The sequence below is a fragment of the Phocoena sinus genome, chromosome 7, assembly GCF_008692025.1.
Source record: "Phocoena sinus isolate mPhoSin1 chromosome 7, mPhoSin1.pri, whole genome shotgun sequence".
In the NCBI taxonomy this organism is placed as follows: Eukaryota; Metazoa; Chordata; class Mammalia; order Artiodactyla; family Phocoenidae; genus Phocoena; species Phocoena sinus.
In genome coordinates, this window is record NC_045769.1 from 15,444,309 (window position 1) to 15,465,812 (window position 21,504).

The 21,504-nt window shown below is 40.8% G+C and overlaps 2 protein-coding genes across 3 annotated transcripts in view; both read right to left on the reverse strand.

Annotated features, from left to right (window-relative positions):
• Positions 1-5,745: 5,745 nt before the first annotated feature.
• Positions 5,746-21,504, reverse strand: part of MOGAT1 (monoacylglycerol O-acyltransferase 1) — a 28,319-nt gene continuing 12,560 nt past the window's right edge. The window contains exons 2-6 of one of the 2 annotated variants that reach the window (XM_032638291.1): positions 17,068-17,246; positions 16,513-16,600; positions 14,124-14,298; positions 13,365-13,564; positions 5,746-6,013 (exon numbers count right to left, since the gene is read on the reverse strand). In XM_032638291.1, coding sequence (XP_032494182.1) covers positions 5,859-6,013; positions 13,365-13,564; positions 14,124-14,298; positions 16,513-16,600; positions 17,068-17,246 — 797 coding nt within the window. In that variant the 3' untranslated portion in view covers positions 5,746-5,858. Of the gene's footprint in view, positions 6,014-13,364; positions 13,565-14,123; positions 14,299-16,512; positions 16,718-17,067; positions 17,247-21,504 lie in introns of both variants that reach the window. The other variant, XM_032638290.1, reaches the window with a different exon arrangement.
• On the reverse strand, positions 20,761-21,484 carry LOC116757026 (oligosaccharyltransferase complex subunit OSTC-like). The gene has a single exon (XM_032638292.1). The coding sequence runs from the start codon at positions 21,419-21,421 to the stop codon at positions 20,972-20,974; it is 450 nt and encodes a 149-aa protein (XP_032494183.1). The 5' UTR covers positions 21,422-21,484; the 3' UTR covers positions 20,761-20,971.

Consider the following 21,504-nt stretch of genomic DNA (forward strand, 5'->3'; position numbering starts at 1 on the left):
CTTTTCACTGCATTTCCCTTGCTTGTATTCATCCCCAAGTCCAAGTTAATTCAGCCTTGTCAAGGTGTGAGAAAAGGAAAAGCATTCCATCCAAGTGAAACACCATACACACACAATTATAACTTGGGCAGAAAACCCATTTATTGGTCAAAACTTTACAAACCGAGAGCTTTTAAAAAGCACACAGCCACACACCCAATAATGAAAATATAAAAATTCACCATCTCCTATAAAGAGTTTAACAAGTAATAAACTGTTATGCCCTAGTTTTGAATGATATAAAGGAGGAAGCCTCATAGATAAATTTCTCTGATTTTTACTTAGAGATTTAAATTATTTCTTAAAAACACCATGATGAAAGGTCACTGTGAAGAAATTTCAGTAGCAATCTGTGTGTCATAAATAACAAGAAAGTGAGACAATCGTTTGAACTCACTACATGTCTTGGAGGAACACAATCAAATGAGGATGGTACAGGAAAAGGAAAAGTCATCACGTAAATCTGCATCTCCAACTATATGTCATCACAATGACAGAAAAAAGGCCAGGGAGAGACCACAGAGATAGAGCCAGAAGGAACCTCGGAGATCATTCACTCCTAACTCTATTTACATAGGAAGCCACCGAGCCCACGTCACACAGCCAATTAGTGGAAGGCCAGAGGCTAAAGGACGATTTGAACATAGAAGCCTGGAGAGTAGAAAAGAATGGGATAGTTACTTTCTCTGGTTGTCTCAACATGACTGCATCCCCATAAAAGAGGGATTGAAATCCAACCAGCAAGACCTTAAGCTCCAAGTTGGTTTGGAAATGGAATAGGAGAGAATCACGCCAATTCCCAATGCCTTTGGGAATACAAGGAAGGTCGGATTTATCTTTATTCTCAAGAGAGCCTAAGATAATTCGTAACCAGAATCTAAGAGCTATTAAAAAAAAAAAAAAAAAAAAGCAGCTGTGACAAGCCAGCTGGAGGAGGCTGACACCAAAATGGACTGGGGCTTGGAGCAGACTGTGAGGTGGTAGAAGCTCTGCTTGCTCCCCTGTCTGAGGTTCTGTCACCCGCCCCGGGCCTGAGGCAGCTTGCCCCATCCTGCTGCTCCACTATATAAGGCTCCAGTGGCTAAGCCTGTTGTTGGAAACTTGGGCTTTGCCCAGGACACATCACCAAAATAGCTCTTGCAAAAAGGAAAAGTCAACAATGCGGTGTGCTGATCTCAAGAAAGGAAAACGTTCTTAATACCAATAAGACAGAGCTTGCTGCAGAGTTGTTAAGTTCCTTGCCTTAAGTGTATTTTTCATCGTACTCTACTTCTTTGACACTTTTGCTTTACAGGAGGATTCCTGGGTTTATTAATCGACAGTCACAGAATAGCAGTACCTCCTGTTCAATCTGGAACATGGGGTCAGTTCCAATGCGTATTAAACCTCACTGGGGTTCAACTGCTTCATCTGCAGAAGGAATATCTGACAGATTATGAAGTCCCTTCTAGCTCTAAAACTGGGCTTCCACGGCACCATCCATCAAACTTCTTGGTCAATGCCTCAAGCATTCACAGAGAGATGGCAGAAGTCTGCTCTCTTTGGGCCAGGATCGAAACACACGCAAGGCACAGTTTCTGCCACCGAGGAACTCATCACCCCCATGGGTTATCTGTGGATTGAGATAAAATTTCTTCTTCTCATAGAAGATTATTAAGGCACTAAGCTGATGGTGTTTGGGAAGGAGTAATTAAAATAACTAAAATATTGGGCTGGCCAAAAAGTTCGTTCGGGTTTTCGTAACATTGAAATCTGGAACAAACTTTTTGGTCAACCCAGCAAGGCATTAGAGAAATCCCTCTGTTTTAAATATAAAGAACTGCTTCTGTGTTTACCATCCTAGAGAAACAGGAGCAACTACTTGGTTATTTCGACACTGCCTTGTTTTCTCCTGTAAAAAGATATAAAAATTCTACTAGAAGGAAACTCTCCCAGCCCCACAAATAGGACATTTTATCACCTAGCTTAGAAAAATATATGAGAACTAGCAAACTTGGGCTGTTTGGAAAAAAAGCAACCAACTGACAGATCCCATCAACATTTTCTCCTGTTTCAGAGGAAAAGAAGACAAAGATAATACACCACAAGCATGTTTTCAGATTTATCACCAATTTGGCAGTCTGCACCAGTGAGGTAGTTTGGAAGAGACGCAAAGTTACAGAAGTAAGGGCACTGAATCTAGATTCCACATCCTGTGCTTCCCTTGACAGAAATGTACCTTCTACTGGAAAGTAGGGATTTACTTTTAACCCTACACAAATAATAAAGGCTCACTCATCACCCCTGATTTATACAGACTTTGGACTGTTTTCACAGTCATGGTGAAGGGTTTGCATAAATCACACAGCATCCCTTGCCCTGGTTCCCCTTGAGACAGAGGCAAAACTGGTTGGCTTTCATAAGCACCAAAGCTGCAAACCTCATTGTGAACGTCACAGACCTAGCTGGGTAGGGACAATTTCAATACTTCTAGCTGCAAGACAAAGGAAATGACTCAGCCTGCACCTGGTGTGCAAAGGAAACAGGAGAAAGAGATGTCCAAATCAAATAGCATAGATGCACATTTTCTTAAGGCAATCTGCCCAGTTTCTCTTCCGGTGTTCTGGGGTTATTTCTGTTGTTGCTGTTGTTCTTGTTATTTTGTTTTGCTGTTTAATTTTACATGCATTATATATTAGATGAGAAGCTTTACAGTTGAGGAGATCTCCATCTAACCATACTAGTGAATACAATATATGGCTCACGTTTGTGTTGTAGCAAAAATTCCTATAAAAATATTCATCTGCGGGCTTCCCTGGTAGTGCAGTGGTTAAGAATCCGCCTGCCAATGCAGGGGACACGGGTTCGAGCCCTGGCCCGAGAAGATCCCACTGTCGCGGAGCAACTAAGCCCGGGAGCCACAACTACTGAGCCCACGCGCCTAGAGCCCGTGCTCCGCAACAAGAGAAGCCACCGCAATGAGAATCCGCACACCGCAATGAAGAGTAGCCCCCGCTCACCGCAGCTAGAGAAAGCCCATGCAGCAACAAGGAACCCAACCACAGCCAAAAATAAATAAATTTATTTTAAAAATACATATATATTCATTTGCAGTCTGTAGGACTGTATGGAACCTTACAACTATGCTTTGAGTTTATGAAAGGACTTCTGGCTTTGCTGGATTAAGACCTCTGGAGACCAACTCCCTAATACGTACCTGAAAATAAGATTTTAATGTATGCCAAAATTAAAGTTGCTGATGTCTAGATTTTTTTAAATGGCATAATTCTAAATAAATTCATCAGAGCAGAACTTTTCCAGTTTTCAGGGCCTCTGCTTTCCACACATGGACTTTAACTGCTTCCTAGACAAACCAGTGGAGGTTGGTGGTCATCTTGGCCCCCTCACTACTGAGTGTGAGATTAAAATTCATACCTTGTGAGATCGCAAAAGACTGTGTCATGAGATTTTTCATAAACTTCTCCAAAGGAATGAAGTTCATGGATTTATAATACTTAAAGGCCTTTAGTTGTTGTGGTTACTTGGGCCTCACAGCTCTGTCAGAAAGACTTACACCCTGACCAGCTAGGGCATAGTTTTATGTAAATGGTGCTCCTTTTACATTTGTTTGGTATGAATAATACCAAAAAGGATTTATCGTCAAATTATCCGCATCTATTAAAATAGGATGTGTCCTGGGAATTCCCTGGAGGTCCAGCGGTTAGGACTTGGACATTTTCACTGCCAGAGGCCAGGTTCAACCCTGGTCGGGGAGCTAAGATCCGCAAGCCACAAGGAGAGAGGCCAGAAAAAAGAAAAAGAGAGAGAGAGAGAATAAAATAGGATGTGCCCTATTCCTGCTTTGACAAAAGAACTGATCTAATTTAAGGCCTTGGGTCAGTGGCCTCCTGGACCGCTCAACCATATGAAGCCGAAGGGATGCTGCCTAAAAGTCTTCTATAGAACAATTGAGAAGGTTCCCTTTTCGTGTGTGAAATGCTTTTCTACTCATGGCATTACCCAGCATGACTGTGTTTTGCTGTTGCTACACCCAATCCAGGCTCTAGCCCAGGGCCTGATGTTTTAAAAATTAGGGGTTTTAACACGTATTAACAGTAATTTAGAACCACTCAATAAGTTTGCCCCAAATACTGAGAGTGGAGGAGGTTATAGAAAGACATTGTGGCAGTGGAGATCACTTGGAAACTAGATATTCTTCTTACTTATTGGATAATTACTTAATGCTTAGTGACTAATTCTCAGAAACCCTCCTCCAACTTGCTCTTTACAAAACCCAGCCTGCGATACTTTACAAACCAAGCCTGCGATACTGTCAATTACTGGCATGGGACAATCACATATAATTACCTGCTTCGGAAAGTACGGTCTTTTCTTAGAATAGGTTTCATACTATGGTACAGCTTAAAAAAAATTCTTTACCTATGGCAAGGTTTGTGTGTTCACCTAGAAATACGCCCATTCAACAAGTACTTATTTCATGCCTACTATGTATCACGAGCTGACCCAGGTGCTAAGGAGACATCCATGAACAGGAAGGACAAGGATCCCTCCCTCCCGGACCTGACATTCTGGTTTAGGGAGAATCATATAACCCGAGTCAACGGTGAACTGGTCACATCTCTCCAGAGGGCGCTGTCTCTCAGAGCTCATCTTACTCGAAGAGGCCATATTGGAAGACAATTAAAACCCCTCCTTTTTCTGTGAAAACCTTTTGGAATTTCAATGTCTTAAAACCCATCCAAAGCATGTCTTCCAAAAGACCTCCTTACCTGTAGCAAATGAACATATTTCTAAGCAAATGGCAACAATGAATATTTCTAAGCATAATTAGAAAAGAGAAGACATGCTCTCATCCACATGCGTTTCCATATGGTAGATTCATCCTGTTTCCAAAATGGCATTAAAATTCTGCAATATTGTATAAAAATGCGTTGGTTGATATGACCTAAAGGATCAAATTATCTAAGTATTAAAAGTAACATTATTCACTAATAAATGGTCTGTTCAAGCAGAAAAAAAAATGATGTCCTCCAGTTCTACATGGCAAGTTATTTTATACACTGTCTCGTAAATGTTCCAGCTGTGCTGAACAACAGCTGTCATATTCAGTGAAAACGCCACATTAAGTTATTGTAATATTTAGTAAAGGGGTCTAATTATTTTTTTTGAAGCTGTCATTTTTTTTAAGCACATGAATAATTTTGGGGTTTTTTTGGGCTGCGTTGGGTCTTCATTGCTGCGCACAGGCCTTCTCTAGTTGTGGCGAGCAGGGGCTACTCTTTGCTGTGGTGCGTGGGCTTCTCATTGCAGTGGCTTCTCTTGTTGCGGAGCATGGGATCTAGGCACGCAAGCTTTAGTAGTTGTGGCTCACGGGCTCAGTAGTTGTGGCTCGTGGGCTCTAGAGCACAGGCTCAGTAGTTGTGGCGCACAGGTTTAGTTGCTCTGTGGCATCTGGGATCTTCCCAGGCCAGGGCTGGAACTCGAATCCCCTGCATTGGCAGGTGGATCCCTAACCACTGCGCCAACAGGGAAGTCCCGCACGTGAATAATTCTAAACCTTTTCTTAACCTGTAAAATAATTTTTACCTTCCTAAATGAGGAAGACGATGAAAAGGCTGATAATCACCTCCAACCTTACCCTATAGTCACCCACTGGATTTTTAGTTACCATAGATAAACATCAACATCTGTCACCATACATAATACTTCTCAGTTGCAAATCTGATTCCTTCATCAAAGAAAAAATTTAATTTATTTAAAATATTTGTTCTTTCCATGGGATATTCTCTCGCCCTCTTGCATGCCTTCAAGGAGGAGAGTTATCTAAAAATGAGAGTTTCATTTTCTGGAATACCATACTTCCCTTTGTGCTCCTCAAATAATTTCCTTAGCTCGTCCATATAGGTCTGATGCAACTCCTCAATCTGCTCTGGGGTTGGGTGCAGGGTCTGACGAACAGGGATTGGGCGGCCAACTGCAAAAACAGAGAATACATCATACATAAGAAATCAAAACCACTCCACCACAAACTACCACCTCTAATGGACAGCCCTAGAAAGACCTCCCAATCAGAATCTGTCAGGCCTGCCAGGTCCCATCCCTTTTTCATTTTACTGGCTGCCTGCCGTAGTCACACCATCTCTTTTGGTAGCAAATAAAGAGCTTTCCTTCTCAGCAGACGCTGGATTGTCAGGACGCTTGTGGTTTTGACTTTGAGTCAAATGAACTACTGTGCGGGCTGCAGCTGGGAGATAAGAGGACATTGCTGTGTGTGCACGTCAGCAGCTCGCTCCTCTGGTACAGCTGACAGCCAGACCACAGTGCTCTATTATCACTGCCTGGGAAATCTTAACTCATGAGGCAATAGCCCTTCTATTCTGGCTCTGTTTAATGTCATCCTAAAAAATGAAAAGAATATATATCTTCACTGCTAAGTATCTGTACCAGAAAACATACAGAATCACAAGGATTCCACTGTCTGTAATGGTGGAAAACAAAACCAACCAAAAGTCTTAATAGAAAAAAACATTAAATAAACCACAGACCATTCATTCAGTGGAATCCTAGGCAACAATTTTTTTAAAAACTAAATAATATTTTTGTAACTGTGTATGCTGACTCATTGTGCTGATCAAATCAACACTTGAAGCTAACTGTTATTTGCAATTATATCTCAATTTAAAAAATGAAACATGTGTGTACACACACAGAGATGTCTAAAATGCTGTAGGTGGGGAAAAGTTGTAAAATAACATAGTATGATCCTATTTATTAAAAATTTCTCTATGTAGGTGCATTATAAGCCTTTAGTGCACTAAGCAAATCTACAAGGTACACTGATAGCCCTTACCTGGAGGGAGGGAGGTAGAGCTGGGGGAATTTATATTTTATCTGTATTGTATGAATTTTCTACAATGAGAAGGCACTGGTGTTATCTGTATAATTAAAAATGAACTAATTAATTTTTTAAAACCTAGCAATTTCTACATGTATTTTAAGGCCTTTATGTAATAAATAACTTTTATCTCACTTGTGTCAGATTTTGAGAGACTAGATATACGCGGCTCCACCTCCTGCTGCCCTCAGTCCTCTCTGCTACTCATTGCGACCTCTGCTGGCCTGATGCTGCTACCGATGCCAAGAGCTGAAAATGTACAGGATGTTCAATGAACGGCAAACTGCTTACTACATTTGATTAGCTTGGGCATGAGGTCAAATGGGGCTGCAGGTAACGGAATGGCACTCGCAGGGCCTCCTTTGCCCACCCGGAGTCTCCCCATGCTACATCCAAGGTTCGATCCATGTTAGTAACAAAAGGTGATTAGTTAAGAAGGTACCAGAGAAAGAAGGAAGTCGCAGTAGAAGGAAGTGTGACAATAGTATGGGAGGTAAGGGAGCACAGAGAAGGGAATGTATACACACAAACACACACACATATATTATAATATATTATATATTAAGAAGATATATATCTATATTTATATACAATGTTACACATAATCTATATATCCTATGTATAGATATATAATCTCCTTATCACAACATTAGTATTCTCAAATTGCTAAGTTTTTAACCATATATAGCCTCAAGAAGCTCCTATACAGTTTTCCTTGAACGCTTGGATGTCAAACATACATAGTAGACATCAGTCCTTTGTAATTTAACATAACTATCTCACTGTCAGTGTGGTTGACTTTTTTTTTTTTTTTTTTTTGCCACACAGCTTGCAGGATCTCAGTTCCCCAACCGGGGATTGAACCCAGGCCCAAGGCAGTGAAAGCACTGAGTTCTAACCACGGAATGGCCAGGGAACTCTCAGGTCATTTGTGGTTGAAATACAGACTAGGAGAGGCTGAAATGATGGGGCGGAATTGGGGGCTGGTATTGCACAAGAAGCACCAGGCGGAACCAGATCCAGTGCCAGCTCACCAGCAGGTACACGGAGCTAGTAAGTAACTTCTTCTCTGGCCTTAATTTTCACATGTATGGAATAAAAGAGTAGGCAACCTTGAAGCTTCCATCCAGCTCTGATCTTTGTTGTTGTCTGAGGAAAGAAACTGAGAAATTTACGTGCTCATTGAGAACTCTACCTGCAAATCTACTAGCAAATTTGTGGTGTTATAGAAATAGCTTCTGTTTTCTTAGTGAAATTCTCCCAAGGAGACAGGTTAAGTGCAACTATTCTGGGTGGGAAGGGGGATTTATAAAGAGATACAGTGGTCTAAGAAGATGAAGAGTGTTGCTCCCAGCTTACTTCAATTAGGGCTTGTGAATTCTGAATTACTGAGTCTTATTTCCTGAGATATCCTACAGTTAATTCCAATCCTGTTCTTTTCCTATTAATGGTTTTATTACATTTCAGACAATTCTTCCAGGGAGCTCAAACACGCTCATATAAATTGGATTTAGCATCATTAGATTTTTCCCTTTAAAGTGTGAGACAAACACAGTCATACTCGTCTTTCTCTTATTTACCCACAAAGAAACTGAGATGCTGAAAGTTTCTAAACTATATATATACATACACAAAAACAAACAAAAACCAAAGGAAATGAAGATTTAAACCCAGCACTTCTGCCCCTCGTTACTAAACTAACCCAAAATTGGATTAGAGAGTAAGAACCTTTCTCAATTACTTTTTAGGGATACAGACAGAGGTAACAAAATAAAAACTTGTAAATCTGAGAAGGGTCCCCAGAGCCCTAGAAGACCCAGAGTTCCCTCTCTCCACAAAAAGGAGATTTTTTTTACTATCAAGGAGAAGAAAGCTGTTTTTCCACATAAGACTGGGTTAGTTGCAGACCGCTGCCTGACTCCCTTTTTATAACACAAAGGAAAAAACCAGCTTCATCAGGTTGCTCTGGGGGTAGAACTCCTTGCCCCGGAAAAATCAGCTAACATCTACTTGTGGCAGAGTCAGGAATCTTAGCTCTTGTTTATGTTTCGGTGCTTTTTATAGCTGGCATGCTCCTTTGTTCCCTTTTCAATTCCATCCAACAATTCAGGATTAGTTATGTCTTTATTGCCTTACACAGCAGGCTTGCTCTAACTCCTGTGATGCTATGCTGCATTTACCTAGATGAAGAATAAGCAGCTTCACGAGCTGTTGTATTTGCAGCTGGAGAAGAGCTTGAGATGGGAGTTATTCTCTTCTCATTGAGGCAAAGAGTAGGTATTTCACAATAAGGAGTCTTTTTTCTATTTCTCTGTAATTGTGAACAGTTTGCAGTTTTCTCTCTCTCTAATGGTCTCACATAGGAATTGCTCTTTCTTTAGATGCTACATAGCCATACACAAGAGAGAGACCAGGCAGAGAGCTGGGCAGAGTGGGATTTGGGAAGAGTCAAAACCTGGGTTCAAAGTAAACCTCTGAAGACGCCCAGTGTAAGTATGTGTGTATATAAGTGTGTATACATATGCACACACACACTCATGAACATTTACTGAGCACTTAATACATTGTACTGGGCACCATACTAATTCCTTTATTATTACCTCCTTTAATTCCTACTTTACAATTAAAATTTAAATTAGGTTCCCCTTCCTTCCTTTCTATTTCAGAAAATCCATTAGCCTGCTTTTTTTCCCATTAGGATAGAATAATGACTTGAAACAAAATGGACTACTTTTGTCCTCAAGTGGTTCCAAACCAGTTTTATTTAAATAAGGTACATTCCCTTCCCTAACTTTCTTATCAAAAAAAAAAAAAAATTCAAACCTATAGAAAAAAATAATACAAAGAGCACTTGCATGCCCTTCCTCTAGACTCACCAGCTTTAAACATTTTGTGCACACACACACGATATGTATATACACACGTATTATTATTTTTATTTTTGTAGAACCATTTGAGAGTAAGTTGTAGACATCATTGATTCGATCATGCTATCCGCCTTAAAACTGCTCATGCTATAAAGACAAAGAAAAGTTGAAAACCTATTCCAGCTTAAAGTAGGCTAAAGAAAGTGAAAATTAAATGCAATGTATGATCCTGCTATGGGAAAAAAAACTGCCCCCCACCAAAACACATAGCTAAAAAGAATGTTATTGTGGCAGCTGATGAAATTTGAGTATGTCATGTACACTAGTTAATAGCATTTAATCGGATGTTCAATTTCCTGAATTGTACTGACATTATAAAAGAGAATAATCTTGTTCTTAAGAAATAGACATAAAAGTAATTAGGAACAAACGGTCATGTTGTTTGCACTTAAACAGTTCAGCAATAACAATAGTAAAAGGTGTATTTATGATACCATTAGAGAGAAAAACCGTAGCAAAAACGTTAACCGGTGAGTCTAGGAGAAAGGCACATAGGAGTTCGTTTTACTACTCGTGAGACTTTTCTGAACATTTGAAATTTTTCAACATGACATTTTAAAACTTAAATCCAACACATACTAGGACACATGAAATTTCCTCCTTTAAATAACAAGTTTCCCTTGTATTTTACTTTCTTACCCAAACAACTTTCTGTCATACCACCTGTACTGGCTCTACGACTTGAACTTAATAGTAAATTCATCTTAAAAAATTTTAATATGTACTTGTTCTATTTCTGAAAACTTAAGAATTATACTCAGACAGGCCTAACTAAAAACTAGACTTTAAGAACAGTGTGTAAAGAGTCACAATTCCTTGCAAGAATGTTGCTTTTTTTTGTTTGTTTCTGCATCACAGACCTCCAGGAGGGCAGGGATTTTGCTTTATTTGTTCTCTGCTATATTCTCAGTGCCCACAGGGTAGGAGCTCAAGACACATTTGTGAATCAACAAATTAGTCTTTAGTCAGTTCCTTGCAACATTCTTGCAAGGAACTGGACCCTGTACACACCGTTCTTAAAGTCTAAACTCATTTCCTTTTTCTCTCCCAGTTGTCATGATGGATGTGACACTGAAATCAGTTTCTCTCCATTATTACGTAATAAAATATAATCTATGTGAACATTTTATTGTACTTGGATAAACTGATAATAACCCGGAGAAAATATATAAATGACATACTATTTGTGACAATAAAGAAAATATATGGTAGCTTCTTTATAAATTATGTCCATTGAGAATGACCCTCAGGAAAGAGGAAAGAAGGTCTTGATGGAGGATGCAGAGAAACCTGATGGTTTAGCAAAGATTGGTGTAAGAAATACGCAGAGACTGATGATGGCACCTTAGAATTAGCCAGAGCACATTTTTAAAGGGATTTTAACTAACAGGACATTAACAGACAAAACCATTACAGTCCTAGTGAATCTTAGTGAATCTTGCTCACACTACAATGAATGCTCTGGGGACTTCCCTGGTGGCGCAGCGGTTAAGAATCCGCCTGCCAATGCAGGGGACACGGGTTCGAGCCCTGGTCCAGGAAAATCCCACATGCCGCAGAGCAGCTAAGCCCGTACACCACAACTACTGAAGCCCGCGCTCTAGAGCCCACGCTCTGCAACAAGAGAAGCCACCGCAGTGAGAAGCCCGCACACTGCAATGAAGAGGGGCCCCCACTCGCCTAAACTAGAGAAAGCCCGGGCACAGCAACAAAGACCCAACGCAGCCACAAATAAATAAATAAAATAAATAAATCTATTTTTAAAAAATGAATGCTCTGGTTGAAGTTGCTGATGAAGTGTGGTCTGAGAGACATGGGGGAAAACTATTTACAGGATGGAGAATCAGAGCATCTCTGGACACCTGGGAGTGAGAGGATTATAGATGCAGTAATGATTTAGGGTGAATTCAACTAATATTTAATGAGTTCTTGTGATGCAAGGTAGAGTTAACAAACTCTTAATTAAGTAGAAGGGGGAGCAGAAGGACCCCAAAATAACTTGCCACTCTGGACGCTGCCTGAATTCTGCTTGGGGTGTGTCAGGGAGTCAGCAGAGAAACAGCTCTGGGTTTGAAGTGCACTGATTTAAAACAGAAATGAGCATAGCAACTTAGATCATGGTTTCAATACCATATTGTGTTTTATTCTCTGGCACAAGTGAATGATACATAGCTTTTGCTTTTGTTTATGGAACTGTAAATAACTTAGCCCTAACTTGTGTTTCTCCAAGTAAATAAAAGTCTTTAAATACACATCGTCTGAGGGTCTGGTTCACACAAACCAAGCTGCTCTCAGCCATCTGGCTCCCACCTGACCACCATAAGAGCATGCAGCTGAGTCTTTATGAAACATGCATATCCTTAGCTTGGTTTTTAAAAGGCTTCACATAATAGCAGGATTCTGAGGATGCTAGAGACTAGAATTGGTGTTTCTGATGTAATCGTTTGCGGGGTAAGTGGAAGGATGCACTGAAGCAATTTTCTTTTGTTCTGAGTCTTTAAGAGATGCATGCTTGGGCTCCCCTGGTGGCGCAGTGGTTGAGAGTCTGCCTGCCGATGCAGGGGACGCGGGTTCGTGCCCCGGTCCGGAAGGATCCCACATGCCGCGGAGCGGCTGGGCCCGTGAGCCGTGGCCACTGAGCCTGCACGTCCGGAGCCTGTGCTCCGCAACGGGAGAGGCCACAACAGTGAGAGGCCTGTGTACCACAAAAAAAAAAAAAAAAAAAGAGAGAGAGAGATGCATGCTTGACAGGCATTAAGTAAAAACCAGAGCTATAAACATGGAAGGACCTAGAGATGATCATACTAAGTGAGGTGAGCCAGACAGAGACAGACAAATACCATACAATATTGCTTATATGTGGAATCTAAAAAAAAAAAAGATACAAATGAACTTCTTTACAAAACAGAAATAGACCCACAGACTTATGGTTACCAAAGGGTAAAGGACGGGGGGAGGGATAAATGAGGTGTTTGGGGTTAATGTCATCATCATCATCCTCCCCCATTTTAATCCTCCCACGTGTGCCATTTTTAAAGATAAAATCAGTCTATATTAGGATACATGTATCTAGTTGGGGAAAAAATGCTTTTGCCGTATGAACTGATGCCTGTGTGAACTGAACATGATGAAGACATCTATTACACAGAAATGTCCACATATTAATAGACTCTGATGTAACATGTTCAAAGAGCTGCTATGTTGTAATCTGCTAGTACAGAGAAATAGATTCATCCCAGAGTGTTAGAAATTCTATTTCTAAAGTTGAATTCTATTTGTAGTTCAATAGCAATATTTTTAAAATAATTGATTCCCATTCAAATGGAAAACATAGTCATTTCGTAAATAAAAGGCAGATTGTAAATGAAGCTCAAATAACACCTATAGGATTATTATCTTAGGAAGTTCTCATTCAAAGCTATTTCAGTAACAATAAACATAGCTCAAAGTAAAGTAATCCTTTTTACTCAGTTTAACAAGCCTCGAGTCTTTGATGTACATACCAACAGTGTGGATGGGCTTCCTATAGGGCATTAGGCCAAAATTGTATTGAAAAATTCCTCTGGCGTGGAACAGCGGCAAAGCAAATCCCATGATCTTCTGTAGTTTCTCCTGCACAGCTCGAAGCCATGAGCCTTCAGGGTTGCTAACTTGTTTAAATAGTTCATTTTCACCAAAAGAAAACACTGGAACCAAATAAGCACTGCAAATAACAAGGAGGAATGAAATGAAAAGGATTTAATGAAAAGGATTTAAATATTTCATTTAGCCCAGCTGACTTTTACAACAGAGTCCTAACAATTCTTTAACGTTGCCAAGCCTCCCTATAGCGCTAAGTTCATGTTCCATACATTGAAACTGACTTATACTTGAGGTCCTTTGGGGAGGTACCTCAGCAGTCTTAGTGGTTTGTGGAATTTTATTCTATAGAAAATCAAGGTTCCAGGAAGCTTCTTTGTCATCTGTGGTTTGGGCCATGGTTCATTGGTTCATTTGGCTGGGAATTTATACTGTGCATATAAAATTTTGTGTTTTTTGGTTTTCCTCTTATAGACAAGTTGAATTGCTGGATGCCATGACATTGAGTTACCTTAGTGGGAAGGTTGTATTTCATTCCCCATAAACATCCACATCTGCTTTCATTGGGAAGCCGATTAGGAGCTCCGTCTTTAAGGGCCAGAAAAATTACTTTACTTCTTTGTGTTCATTTAATAATGTGTTAACTTCCCTGACCCAGTTGCCTGAAATGAAAAGCCACTTACCCATGGGTCAGAGCCATTTTCACAAATCCCTTCCGCTGGTGGATGAACAGAGTGAACTTTCCAGGATGGGCATCCAGTGATTCCTCTGCACCCCCAAGCACAATGACTGAGATGTTTCCACCTCCTTCCTTGCTTAGCACGTGAGACACACTTCTCCTGGAAACTGAGACTGGCCCTTAGTGAATAAAACAAAAGGTGTTAACTAATTGCCCTTTTACACTCTTATCATAATAGTCTATGGCACCCGCAAATACTTCACAGAATTTCCTAGACTGCTTACATTTGGAGCGGTTTGCAGGTTTATAATTTTTTCATAGCTGACTCTTTGGCAACAGATTCCATTAATAAGATCTAACATTCTGGCAGGGGACAGGGTTAGGTCTTTAAAATGTCACTTGCTTATTACTAGGTCTATCACTTGTTCAGGTAGGTAGTGTACTGCTCATTTCTACAGATTCCATTCATATTGCCTTATAAGTAAAAGGTGCCCCCTGGAGTTGTTCAGTGCACAAACCTGCACAGCTGTATGTGGTCATCTTGATCGTTATCCTGGCAGACCCTTGCTCAGAACCAAACGGCAAATCTCCAAGAGGTTGCCCTGGATCTTTTGAACACACAATGGTCTGTTTTCAGGTATTCTTTATGGATTCTTATTTCTCAGACATGGATTTATAATGTAAATGGTTTCAAAAATTCAGACATCTGACAAATAACCTACATCAATTGCTAAATCTGTGCGTGATTCCCAACTGTCTAGTTTGACTTTGGTAAACTGTTTATTTAAGACGAAAGTTAACATAATTGTTCAGCCTTTATATCAGCCTTTCCCATGTAAACATAACTTTAAAGACTCCTTTTCAGATTTTAAATGGACTACGTACTCTTGGAGGAAAACACTATGAACTCTTGGAGGAAAACAATAACAATGAAAACACAAACAACTTGTGACCCATATTTCAGAGACAACCACTTTTTAATGTCTTATGGTTTCCTTCCATTCTTGATTTTATCCGTTTCCTTTTTTTTAGTCATAAAAGAATGGGGCTTCCCTGGTGGCACAGTAGTTAAGAATCCGCCTGCCAATGCAGGGAACACGGGTTCGAGCCCTGGTCCAGGAAGATCCCACATGCCATGGAGCAACTAAGCCTGTACGCCACAACTACTGAGCCTGTGCTTTAGAGCCCAAGCACCACAACTACTGAGCCTGCGTGCCACACCTACTGAAGCCCGTGCACCTAGAGCCCATGCTCCGTACAAGAGAAGCCACTGCAATGAGAAGCCCGCGCATCGCAATGAAGAGTAGCCCCCGCTCGCCGCAGCTATAGGAAGCCCGTGCACAGCAACAAAGACCCAATGCAGCCAAAAATAAATAAATATTTTATTAAATAAATAAATAAAGGTCAGAGCCTTGAGAATGGGCTATCCTGTATGTCAAAAAAAAAAAAAAAAAAAGAATGTGTTAGTTTTATCAGGACACGGCCCTTCGTCTCTTGAAGGAAATTACATGCTCATTTTACTGTGGATTCCTGTTACTGGGGGAGAATAAAATTAGGACAGGATTCTGAATGATCGGCGACTCTCTAAAGAGAAGAGGCAGAGGGGGGTAGGTTAGAGGGTAGAGAACCTGAGCCCAAATAGGTGTGAGCTTTCACTGAGTTCAAAGCCACGGCCATTCTGCTCTGCGTGCCCTGAGTCAGAGCTGGAGGCATTGCTTCCACTGGAAAGAGGGCCTCATGGATTTCCAGACACCTGGCAGTCCTCACTTGCCTCTGGACACTTCTCAGTTTCCTCCTGAGGCTTCCCTTCTTCAGGCCATGCTTAAATGCTGCTATTTCTCAGGGCTGTTAGGGACTAAATGTTTATGTTCCTCCAAAATTCATATGTTGAAACCTAACCCCCAATAGGATGGTATTAGGAGGTGGGGCCTTTGGGAGGTAATTAGGTCATGAGAGTGGAGCCCCCAGGAACGGGGTGAATGTTCTTATAGGAAAAGGGACAGAGCTAGCATGCTCTCTCTTTCCACCATGTGAAGATACAATGAGAAGATGGCCATCTGCAAGCCAGCAAGTGGGCCATCACCAGACACCAGATCTTCCCAGCCTTCAGACTGTGAGAAATAAATTTCTATTGTTCAAGCTACCCAGTCTATGGTATTCTCTTATAGCAGCTGAACTAAGACAGGCTCCTTTTTCGTCCCTGTTGTCTTTAACCTTATCTCTACACGTGGCGCATGGATTCAAACCCCACTTATGTGTGCTGAGTTCTCCCAAATCCATCTCCTTAGAGTTTTACTCTAAGAAATTGTAAACCCAGCTGGTTTGGGAGGGGACATTCTATGTGGTCCTGCCCACCCAGAACCCTAGAGAAACAGTGATCTGCCTTCACTTACCACTACTCATCAGATATTCTCGAAAGAGCGGACACCGGAACCAAAATGGAAGCACGTGAAGATACGCAGTAAGGCCAGGAAACAGCTCCTTGAAGTTTGAATAATTTGTACAAAAGTTTCCAAAGGCTCCAGCAACAAGCACTCCATGGGGGTGAAACCCAAATATGTAGTTGTGACTTGGATTCAAATCCCAAGTTTTGATGAGCTACAGTGCATTTATATTGACATAAATAAAATGTTCCATGATTAGTTTCCAATAAGAAACAGAAGGACTCAGAATTAGTTCTATGTTCAAGAGGAAATGAAGAACACGCGTCATTTTCGTTTCCTGGGGTAGAGCTGTTTCCAAATTTTTAAACTGTTTCCTGAACCCAGAGCCCCCCATACACAGCCTTCTAACTTTTGTCAATTTAGGTTAGACTCCGTTTAGTAACTTGGGCTGAATTGCAGGCTCTCTCCCTCTAAAAAGGGAAAAGCTTGAAAAATATGTGATAAAAACACATTTGAATTTTTTTCCCAGCTTAAAACCATACTATATAAAACAATTCTACTCACATGAATTGGAAAATAGTCCTTAAAGTACCTCCAAATGGTCCAGCTTCTGACCCAGTCGGATCTCCTGCCTCCTTGCTCTGGGGTTTGCCAGTCAAAGTAAAGCCATGTCAAATAAGGGATGTAGAGGAACCAGTAGTTGTATATGATCAGGAACACAATGACTCCAAGGCACACCTGTGCTGTAAGAAAGGGGAAGACCTCAGGAATCAGGGTCAGTTAGCATCTACTCACTGTACTGTACAATCATTGGCCCAAGGTAGGGGGGATCTAATATACACAAAGTGTGTTCAACTGAACCTTGGTTCAAGTGAGGTGATGTTAACGAGACAGCAATGGTACAGTATGACCTAACATTTCTTGGATGTTTAGTATATACCAAGTACCGTATTGTGGATTCCACCGAAATATTTTTAAATTTAATTCTCGTATAGCCACAGCATTAATGATGCAGCCCTAGCACTCCTAACATTCTTTTTGTAAGAGGGAAGATAGCAGCTTAGGGAGGTTAAGTGAATTGCCCAAACTACACGGAGATGTAAGTGGCTGACCTGTCTAAATTCAAGGTCCATTCTCAAAGCCCATGGCCCTACACCATCTCCCCGACGTGATACATGGAGGAACTGATGCTGACAGGAGGAATGCAGAGGAATTCCTACTACAAGTGTCCACCTTGATTGAGCAGCCATTACGCATGTGCCCATGAAGAGGGCACATTCCAACGACAAACTTCATTTCCCGGAAGTCTATTGCCAGAGATAGATATGGCACAGGAGGGACTCTACGCCTTAGCTCACCTACCACTTCTCTTGACATTTCATAACGACAGAGCAATCCTAATTGTTTGTGCACCTAATGCTGTAGCTTCAAATAGATGAAGCAGGAATTGATAAAACTTGACCTGGGCAGTAGGGACAAGAATATTTGCCTTAAAGTAATACATTAAGCTAAGCTAGACATTTTCTTTGTATGTCTGTGCTACGGTTATACTAAAAAATATTTATGAAAAGAAAAATATATCAATGGGGAGGAGCACAGAGACTGAAAGCCTGCAGCTTCCCCGGTGGCGCAGTGGTTGAGAGTCCGCCTGTCGATGCAGGGGACACGGGTTCGTGCCCCGGTCCGGGAAGATCCCACATGCCGCGGAGCGGCTGGGCCCGTGAGCCATGGCCACTGAGCCTGCGCTCCGCAACGGGAGAGACCGCAACAGTGAGAGGCCTGCGTACCGCAAAAAAAAAAAAAAAAAGACTTAAAGCCTGGCACAGAGTAAGTGTTCAACAAATGCCAGCTATTGCTGTTGGTTTAAGGAGTGCCACTACCTCTTTCTTCTTTATTATGTGCTACAGTCTCTAATCTAGAACTAACTTTGGTCCCCCAAGCTCCTATCCATTCTCAACTTTACTAAAAAGAGCTTTGTCCCCAAACAATCCATCATGGTATCTGACACAAGCACCTTTGATCTATTATTGTTTTATAGTTATAGACGTAGGTATAGATTTGGGGTTTTTTGGGCAAAAACAGAACACATGTTTATATTTCTAGAAATATATAAATCAATAAATTTCCCAGTACAGATTTAACCCAAATACTGAATTGAACCCATCAGAGGACTGACTTGCTGTCTCCAGGGTGGGTTAAAGGTTAAAAGTGTGTGAAAGGTTAAGGAACCATGTGCCCTCCACCGTTCAGTGGGGTGTTTTCTTGCATTCTGGAAGTTTCCACGAGTCTAGAAGTGAGACCAAAAGAGTGTCCTCTGCCCTCATTCCTACCAAGATCACTCTATTTTGGTTTACCTGCTTCCCTCTACCCAGGTCTGTGTGCTGACAATGTACCCCTGTTAATTAATTTTATTGTATTAAAATGTGCAAAACATTTACAAGAAACATAAATAGGTCTCATTATTCTCTACCCCAAGCTGGATCAGGTGAGCTATGATGGAGCAAGGGAGGGAGGGCATAGGTACTGAGTAGTAACTGTCTCGCATGGGCAACCTTATTTACACCTCCTTGCAACCCTCAAGGTACAGAGTTCTGTCCCCATTTTGCAGTTGTGGAAACTGAGGCTCAGGGAGTTTGAGTGTCCAAAGGACTTGAACCTGGATCTGCATAATCCTTAAACCCAGGCACTTTTTATTTTTATTTTTTTTAAGAAAACCAAACTATCCCCAGCTAATGGTCATAACACCATAAACATGTGTTTATTACAAGTACATAAGCAGGTTCATAAGCATAAAGAATCAGGCACATGAAAGGTTTTATTTTCTTTACTATAAAGGTGGAGAAACTAAGAGCAAAAGCAAATTGACTTAATTTCAATCACAGAGTGAGTCAAGAGTAGGTCCAGAAACAAAGTCCCCCGGCTACTAATTCAATGGTCCACTCACCCAACCACATTCCTCTAGGTGAATACACACTGTATATCTCTAACATTCATTATGTGTTTTGCACGTTTGTGGTTAAGACATGGATGGGAAATTGGACTCCTTATGTTGGAATGTGCCACCAACCAGCTTCCTGACCTGGGGTGAGGTCTTTTACTTCTTAAGCCTCGATTCCTTAACCTGTGAAATTGGGCTAATAACAGCACCACTCTCCAAGGACTGTTGGGGGAATAAACAGAGAGATGTTACACTGCCTGGCACAGAGCAAGCGCTTGACAAATGGAAGCCATTTTTAGAATAACTGTGTTTACAAGGATACATTTGGAGAATGCAAGAAGTAGAAGCAGACAAGATAACTCATATTCCTGTCACCCAACAAAAACTACTGTTAAATTTTCCCGTCTTTTTTTTTCTCCGTCAAACAGGTTATGTTTGTTTAACACAGTTGATCACACATATTTTTTATTCTGTATTTGATCACTTACGATTATCTCATCTTAGCTGCTTGGTATTATAAATTTGGCATTAAAACCTCTCCATAAGTGTTATTTTTAATGACTGCACAACATTCCATTGGTTGTCAGTACTAATTCAAATTCTTTTGTTTTTGAATATTTGGGCTTCTAACAACTTTTCTCTAATAACATAATCTTGCATAAAGATTCTATTTCATATCATAAACAGCACCAAAATAGTTTTTTAATCCCTTAATCCTAAATTGGATTGAAAGCAGAAAACACTATAAAAACTAGGTGACTAGATCACCTCTACTTTCTATTTTTATCCCACTAAGCAATCCAAGGTAACACGATTCTCCTAAACTGGAGGTCAAACAGAAGAGAAAGTTAAAAAGATTTACTCCAAAACATTGTACAGCTCTCAAAACTAATGTTGATACTTTAAAAAAAATTGTTTAGATTCACAAACCAAGTTGCACTGAAGGTCGAAATTTCAGCTGCCTTTTTTCTTTTATTAGAAAAATTATTTCTTTCTTCTCCTTTCATACATCTTATTGTTCAGGAAACAGTCTTACATACATATCTGAAATGATGTACTGTCACACACTCTGTTTAAAGGCAAAGCACCACAGGTAAAGCTGATCAGCTGACCAGAGTTCTCAGTTTATGGGATCTCACTTCCTGATTTTACATTAATTTCTGAAGGTCAGAAATGTCATCTCCAAAAAATGTCAAGGGGTTTGTAAAAAATAACCATTTTATTCAATATTATAGTTGTAGAAATGAAGTACATTTTCTTTAAGAAATTAAAAAAAGAAGAAAATGCCACTTAACATCGTTGGTGTGTCAGTACAGGCCAGCAGGAAAAAGTGCTGATAAGCTTGTCTCTTTGATACCAAGAACGCATTCTAGTCCAAGCTATAATACGCTTCCTATGTTTTCACTAGATGTTTCTTTTCTGCTGCTTTTCATCCTTTTCCATATTTCATATCAGAGGACTGGTACAGCCTTGAAAACTTCATTAACAGGAGCAAATTCAGTATCCACCGATTTCTTCTCAAAAGGCACTCTAACCCATCAGATAGCCCGGCAGTTCCATTCTCACGAATACTCTAGCCATGAAAAAACTCAATAGGACACAGACGAATCCAATGAATAGAAGGAGAAATCTACTGAGTCTGGGAATGTCTGATGCGTTGGATCGGTCCAGGATTATGAAACCTAAACCTCCCATTGTAAACAAGAAGCTGGATGGGAGTCCTCCCGTAATATCTTGTCCATTTACTCTGTAGGCCAAGAAAGCTACTGGTCTCTGATGCCCACGTTCATCAATCAAGGAGCCCACACTTGGAGGTTCGACAGTAACATCATAAATGATTCCTCCGGCGATGAGGAAGTAAGACACCGCCACCAGAGCGTACATCGTCATGGCCGACGGCATGTGCACCCAGGGCGGCTTCTTCAGCTTCAGGTTGGGACATTCGAGCACTAAGAACGGGACGCGGTACAAACTCTCCATGTTGGTGGCGTCAGGGGCAGCTGTCGGCCGCCGGCCCCACGCACCACCCAGGAACAGCTCTCCTTTTTTTTTCTTTCTTTGGC

Bases quoted from the DNA above. Each gene is read 5' to 3' on its own strand.
- LOC116757026 (XM_032638292.1), bottom strand. From the start codon at position 21,421: ATGGAGAGTTTGTACCGCGTCCCGTTCTTAGTGCTCGAATGTCCCAAC.